Below are 7,507 nucleotides of genomic sequence, written 5' to 3'. Positions count from 1 at the left end.
TTTAAAACCTCTGCAATTATTAGTTTATTAGTATCATCCAGGACTCAGGTGTTCAGTGTTCCTCCTGAAATTACATCAACAAATGCAAATGGAAAGAATCCAAGTCAAAATTATATAACAAAACAGCACTCCATCACAAAAGCGTGTAAAATTACAAGAACGCTATTTTAAAACACTGGCACTTTAAGAGAACGATAATCTCAAAAACCACAAAATTGCCAAATTGTTCCCTAAACTGCTAAGTAGATAAACATGACTGTAATGAATGAGCTTGGATTTTGTAAAGAAAAATCAAATAAATTGGATAACTCACACGAGACACTAAGTTTTAAGTGTCTTCCTTCTCAAGTGGCCACTTGATTTAATAAAGGGGCAAGCCACAATATAGGAAAATATACCCTCCTTTGAATGTGGCTTCATCATTTCAAAAAGCTGGCCCAGTTAATTAAAGCTACTTTTAATGGAGTCTCATATTTCCTGAGCAGTCCATATTTAGATAAATGGGAGAGACATGGACAGCCAGCACTTTCGTAGCCTTCACCAGGACTAATGGACAACAAAAACTACTTCCTATGGCAGTCTTGTATTTTAAGCTCACGCTTTTGGGGATACATTCTCAGGTCTTCTTTAATGTGGGAACTGCAAAATATAACTGCCATTACATGGTAATGGGAGTTAAATATAGAATCCTCAGGTAAAGATTAGAACATACTTTTCTACTAGTCCTTCAAGGACAGACTTTCAAAATGTTTGATTCTAATAATCCCATGCTATGAACAGACTGGTTACTCTTCACTCGTAAATGTAAGTGGGTTATGTGAAATCTGTTATCAGCTGATCAAGATTTTGTCGTTTCAGTTACCGATGACAGCGATCTCAATTCAACTTCTATTACCCCATCATGATATGCAGGGTGTGTAGACAAAAGCTTTTTATCTAACTACATGAAAAGAGAAAACACTGTAATAATTAATGTGATCCAAAATTGGCAAAAGACTAGCTTCCCCTTAAGAAGAAAAATTTCAGACCTATGAAAAGGACAACAATACTAATAAAAAAAATTGTATTTACTTAGAAGCATTCAGAATGTCAACAAAACAGCTGCAACTTTTTTTTTTTTTGCAATTACAGAGTGGTATTCAGTTAACAGAACAACAATTATTTCGTATAAGCTGCATCAGAGACAACTGAAGATGAAAAAACTACCGTCCCCATATATAACTAATTTGTGCTGTGCACCAACAAGAACCTGCTTTAAATTTCCATGCCAATTTACAACCCCCATACTGTACCAGGCAAGGTTAGTGGCTATTGAAAATACCACCAGGACAGGGCTATCTAAAGACACATTCGGTAGTGTGTTAACTATACAAAAAAAGACACTGTACAGTTTAAAAACAAATCTTACACAGCCTTACATTTCAATTTTTTTTCTTTAAAAGGAGTGAGTTGTGTACAGGGGGGTTAAATGCTTTATAGACAAGAAAAAAAAACTGCGCTAGAACCAACTTATTCATCATCATCATCTTCTTCTTCATCTTCATCTTCCTCGTCTTCCTCTTCCTCCTCATCCTCTTCGTCTTCTTCATCCTCCTCCTCTTCCTTCTTTTTCTTGCTCTTTTCAGCCTTGACGACTCCCTTTTTCGCTGCATCAGGTTTTCCTTTAGCTCGGTATGCAGCAATATCCTTCCAAAATAAAGGCAGGAGAAAAAAGGAGATGGGGAAGAGAGAAGAGTTAAGTAAAAGGGAGAAAAACAGAAACAACATGGCAGAACTGAGAAAAACTAACAACTCAGTTACCCGGAAATACCACGTATCTATACCCACTTCAACTTCACAAATAAAAACTGCAAAACATGCACATCAAGTACTGAGCTAATTACAATCAACAACCTGTGACTTATGAAATGGTCTAATATTTGCAGAGCTGTGCCTCACTGAGGTGTAATCATGTACCGCATCCCAACTCTAGTTTATTACAACCAGATCGCAGAGACTTTGATTAAAGGGTAGACACTGCCACCTTCTGAATGCAAAAATGCATTCTACAGGTTTATACTGCCAGACCCCAACTCACAGCAGAAAATGCTAACTTCAAAAAAAGGGGGCAACTTTTCAGTAAGCATGCAACTGGATTAAGAAACATTTAGAAATACATATTTTTTAAGAATAAATAACTACAAAAGCTAAAATTTAACTTCAAGTACTTAGTATTTCAATTTAAAGTATAGGAGATATAGCTTTTTTTTAAGCTACACAGATCAACAAACTTGAAATTTAACCATACAAGCTTTTGTTGTGTTATCTAAAGGAACACATGTTTCAGGGCATGTCCATGAAACCCAGAACTGGTATTAACTTTGTCCAGCTTAGTTTTTTGTTCTATCTGATCATTTTAGAACAGTAATTGCTCTTGCAAAGTAATCACCAAAATCTCCACATTCATAAATTTGGAGACAATGTGGACTATCAAGACCAACTTAAATATACAGCCTTTACCTATGCCTACAGTTTTGATTCTCCATATTTGAAATACGGAGAAGCACTTCTTAATAGTTACACTAAACACTATTATAGCTCGAACTCTTGGAAATCCATAAGGAAACAGGAAATCAGGATGAGGAGTCCAGCATGATCATCCAACACGTGGCACGTCCGACACCGCACCAGCAAACCCACACACTTCTTACCTTCTCGTACTTTTCCTTCAGCTTGGCAGCCTTCTTCTCGTAGGGCTGCTTGTCATCTGCAGCAGTGTTATTCCACATCTCTCCCAGTTTCTTTGCAACATCACCAATGGACAGGCCAGGATGCTCTCCTTTGATTTTGGGGCGATACTCAGAACAGAACAAGAAAAAGGCCGAACTGAAAGAGCAATGTGAAGATGTTAAGGAGAACAGATCACACACAAATGCTATCAAATGGGGACTGCAGCACTAGACAAACCGCTGCCTACTTCTACTATGCATTTAAGAAGGTGCAAATATTAGCATATGCTAACTAACCCTCAGCTACCCAGAACAGCGTAGTTTCTTAATTTAGCCTAGTTAGAACTCCAGAACATCTGCAAAGTATTATTTTTCATTAAATAATAGGACAAAATCCTATTAGGGGATGCGCTCAGCAAAGGATGCGAGTGTCTAATTCTACGCACTCTGCTTCACACCCCCATCCAACTGTTTTAGTTAACTACCAAATTTGACCATAAGACACATCTTCAAAACTTAAAAAGAGGCAAAATACTTACGGAGGCCTCTTGGGCGCATTGGGATCCTTGAACTTCTTTTTTGTCTCCCCTTTAGGAGGGATATAGGTTTTCATTTCTCTTTCATAACGAGCCTTGTCCGCCTTTGCCATGTCTTCAAATTTTCCCTTCTCTTTAGCAGACATGGTCTACAAAAGAATTATTTGTAAGCTAAAGTTGATAAAGAAGTTTTACTGTTTATGGACGCACATTATGAAAATAGCCAGCTAGCCCCCCCCATCCTAATTTGGAAATCATTAACTGTTTTATGATCTTGTTGGTGTGCTTTAAAGGCCTCTTACCTTCCACCTCTCTGAGCACTTCTTAGAAAACTCTGAGAAGTTGACGGAAGCATCTGGGTGCTTCTTCTTATGCTCCTCCCGGCAAGTTTGCACAAAGAATGCATATGATGACATTTTGCCTCTCGGCTTCTTAGGATCTCCTTTGCCCATGTTTAGTTATTTTTCTTGTGGAGAAAAAAAAAGTGTTTGCACGTTAGCAATGAAATGGTGACATTTAAGAGCTTAAAGTGCTTAGGGTCTGCACGAAAATCAAGGTACCAGTTACAGCAATGGTAGCCAATTCCTAGAAGGGGCTACGCCAAGTTAAAAAACAAAAAACGAAAAAACACCCGATCCTTCGGGGAGCGATCTAAGTCCAGATACAAGGGCATACACACACACACACACACACACACACACACAGTATTCGTGATTCAGCTGCCTGGGTCTGTTCTGAGTCCCTCAGCCCAGTCATCCAAACAGGTCTGCAAATTCCCAACACCCTTTTTAACCAACAAACCCAAAGGTCAGAAAACTCACGCTGCCCATGTGTGGATCTGCCCTAAGCAAAGGAACAAGCGAGCCTGAGTGTGAGTAAACCCTTCCAAGTGAGGAGGCCTAAAAAAAAAAAAAAATCGCCCTGCATCTAAAGTTTTCCCAATTGCTTAAAAAAAAAAAAAAAATCCTCTTTGCAGCAAACTTCGCCGGGAGCAGGGAGGAGCCGCGGGGCTCCTGCGCGAGCGCCCGGGCTGGGGCGGCGGCGGCGGCTCCGCTTCCTATCGCTTTGGCCCCGAGATGTGTTTCTGCCCTGACTAAACACGTCCGGTCTGAAGTTTCTCCGAGTAAACAAGGATGAGGGACAAAAGCCACTCCTGCGCGGGGCTCGCGGGCCCCCTCCCCCGCTCCCGCCCCGACGGGGGCGCGTTGCTCGGGCCCCTGCGAGTTGGGGGGACTCCCGCGCGGGGGCCCGCAACTCCGGCGGGCGGCGGCGGCCGCGCGCCGAGGCGAGGGCCGGCGGCAGCGCGGGCTCGGCTCGCAGGCCCGAGGCCGCCACGTGCGCCCGGAAGGCCCCGCAGGCTCGCTCGCGCCGCCGCCCCCATTTTGTCAGGCGCGGCGCGCAGGGAGAGAGAGAGAGAAGCCCCGCTCGAAATGGGGGCTGGCTCCGCCCGCGGCCGCCGGGGCCGGCGCACGGAATGGCCGCTGCGCGTCTTCCCCGCCTGCGCCGCCGCCGCCGCGAGGGCGAGCGCGAATATGGCTCCTTCCCTTTGTGTGTGTATGTGTGTGTGTGTGTGTGTGAGAGAGAGAGAGCGCGAGTGTGTGGTGCGAGTGCGGGCGGCGGCGGGCGGGGTGCGCGCCGCGCTCTGGCGCACACACTCGGCCATTACAGGCCGGGGGGAGGGGCGGGGGGCGCGCGGCCGGGCCCTCCCCCCACCGCTCCCCTCCCCCCGCCGGGTGGGGGCCGCCGCGCGCGGGCCCACCCGCCCGCCGCTCCCCGGCTCCCTCCGCGCGGCCCGCGCGCCCCGCCGCCCCCGCACGGAGGACGCGGGGCTGTGAAAAGAGGGAGGAAAAAAAAAGTTGCCTCGGAACTGCTGCGCCCAGCTCCCCCGCCCGCCCGCCCGCCCGCCTTGTTTTCTCTCCAGCCAGCAGCGCCGGGCCCGAGTCAGCCATGTTCCAGCGAGCGCAGCGGCGCCGCTCCCCCCCGCCGCCGCCGCCGCCGCCGCCGCGCCCGGGCCGAGGCCGGGGCCCGCACCGCCGCCCCCGGCCCACCCGCGCCGCCCTCGCCCGCAGCGGCGCGCCCCGCCCGCCCGCCCAGCGGCCCGGCCCGGCCGCGCTCCCCGCCGGCGTCCGGGCTCGCTGCGGCGGCCGCGGCGGCCAATGCAGCCCGGGAAGCGCCGCCGCTGCCCGCCGCCGCCGCCACCGCGCCGCGCCGCCGGCCCCGCCGCCCCGGCCGCGCTCCGCGCACGCCGCCCGCCCGAACGCTCGGCCCGGGGGGCCGACACACGCTAACAATTTTAATTAAAAAAAAAAATTTTTTTTTTGCGCCAGTCAGCGCGGACGCCACCGGGGGTGGAAAGTCGTGGGGCGCAGGGCTCCCGGCGCCTCAGGCAGCCTGAGGGCCGGGGCTCCGGCGCGGGGCAGCGTCCCCGGCGCCCCGGCAGAGGCTCGCTCCGTGCGCAGTTCCCCCCACGGTCCCCCCTCATTTGCCTTTGTGTGGATCCTGACCCGCCGGCTCCCGGCCGCGGGGATCCGGCCGCCGCGCGGGCAGGGGAGCTGCCGGAGGCGCTCTCCCCGCCGCGGCGCTGCCCCAGACTCACCCTCAGCGAGGCACAGAGTCGCCCAGTGCCCGTCCGGCTCTCACTTGCCCCGGCGCTGTCTCTATGGAGCTCAATGTACTGCAATGGCTGTGAGAGCGGGAGCCAGACGCAGCCTCCTCACTCTCTCCGCTCTGTAACATTACTCTCCAGCCAGCGCGCCTCCTATTGGCTACCGCCAACTCACGGGGCCCGCTCATTGGTCCGATACCTCCCATTGTCCTGACCAGAGCCCGTTTGCTATTGGCTGTCTCCGGGGACACGTCATCAAGGATTGAAACAGCGCGCAAATCTGAATGTGTGTGTATGCCGGGCAAAGAGGCTGAGGCGGGAGAGGCAGAGGCAGAGGCAGCAGCTGCTACGGCAAAGCAGAGCTCTATGGTGTATGTGTGCATGTGTCTAACCCAAGCCAGCCCCACACCGGAGCGGCCGCCGGAGCGAAAAGGGCCTGACTTTTCCACAAGTGTCTCCAACTCCTCAGGCAAAAGAGACACCCACAGGCCTCCCCCCCCCTTCCTACCCCACACTCACGCCCAAAGCCGTTGAGATAAGAGGCCCCAGGCTTTGGATGGCGCTTCAGGAGTGGGGGCGACGCTCGAGACCCTTCCCCCCGAGACGGGGGTCTCCGCCCGCGCCGAGGGGCGCGGGCAGCAGCGTCTGGAGCCCCTGCACCCGCCTAGGGTTGCAGATCACCTCAGGTCCCGGGAAAGGCCAGGCTTCTGCAAGAAAGCGATCCCGTGCTGCCAGTGGGTTTTAAAATGCCCCTCTCCCGGGCTCCGAAGCCGTCCCGCCAGGCTCGCCGAGCGGCTGGAACCTTCGCTCACCGAGCAGGCATTCGGTTTCACCCCTTTTCTTGGTTTGCTCGAGTTTCACGGCATGTCTCGAACTTTTTATTTAAATACAAAGCACTGTTTAAACTTCCTGGAAATCAAATAATTAATGCCCTGTAATTAAAGCACAGCCACTTCGTTTTGATAGGGGGTAGTATAGCAGGAAATGTGTTGTGAGGGCCTGCTAGAATTAGCAAATTCATTAGAGACCACATTTTTTTAACTGTTTGGCTGTTTTATTTGACCCGGTGTGGATTACTGTTATAATCAAACGAATCCTTGTGATGCTATCTTTTCGTCCCATCGCACCACTTAGTGCATCCCCGTAACTGCTCTAGGATTACAGGGGTTGTGGGTATATTGTTACCCGAAGGATTAGATGCAGGCGGAGGAGGGTGCCTATGCCCAAATCCACGGGCTGTGGCCTCTCCAGCTCGCCAGGCTGGCTGCTCTCCACGACACGCTTAGCCTGCAGGGCAAATGTGCGAGCTGTGCTGGCCAGCTCCGAGGACCGCCGGCTCCCAGCGGCCCTTAGGAAACTGCTCCTAGCTCTGCCTTTTAGCCCGGGCGGACCGCACCCCTGTTCGGTTAAACAGACTTCCCCTTTTTTTTTCTACTCTCTTGATTGTATTTCCTTCACTTCTAAATCCAAAAACCAAGTCCCCCAAAACTAACAGCCTGAAGTTAAGTCACTGACCTTGTGTTAATTTGCTTTTTATATCATTTCTGAACATCCATAACCAAATGTTATTTGTTTAGGAAGCTATTTGAAAATAGGCATGGATCACCTTTGCTGCCCCATAGTTTTGATGTTCATTTTTTTAAAAATACACTCTTGGT

At 50.4% G+C, this 7,507-nt stretch overlaps 1 protein-coding gene across 4 annotated transcripts in view; it reads right to left on the bottom strand.

Moving 5' to 3' along the window:
• Positions 1–7,507, bottom strand: part of HMGB1 (high mobility group box 1) — a 157,998-nt gene continuing 150,491 nt past the window's right edge. The window contains exons 1-6 of one of the 4 annotated variants that reach the window (XM_070048313.1): positions 5,841–5,981; positions 4,066–4,143; positions 3,547–3,710; positions 3,248–3,393; positions 2,691–2,865; positions 1–1,686 (exon numbers count right to left, since the gene is read on the bottom strand). In XM_070048313.1, coding sequence (XP_069904414.1) covers positions 1,510–1,686; positions 2,691–2,865; positions 3,248–3,393; positions 3,547–3,696 — 648 coding nt within the window. In that variant the 5' untranslated portion in view covers positions 3,697–3,710; positions 4,066–4,143; positions 5,841–5,981 and the 3' untranslated portion in view covers positions 1–1,509. Of the gene's footprint in view, positions 1,687–2,690; positions 2,866–3,247; positions 3,394–3,546; positions 3,711–4,065; positions 4,144–5,840; positions 6,027–7,507 lie in introns of those variants that run through there. The other 3 variants (XM_008273516.4, XM_051831724.2, NM_001171281.1) reach the window with 3 other exon arrangements.

This window comes from Oryctolagus cuniculus, chromosome 9, assembly GCF_964237555.1.
Source record: "Oryctolagus cuniculus chromosome 9, mOryCun1.1, whole genome shotgun sequence".
Taxonomy (NCBI): Eukaryota; Metazoa; Chordata; class Mammalia; order Lagomorpha; family Leporidae; genus Oryctolagus; species Oryctolagus cuniculus.
Note: the sequence above shows the minus strand (reverse complement) of the source record. Positions and strands in the feature narration are given on the sequence as shown.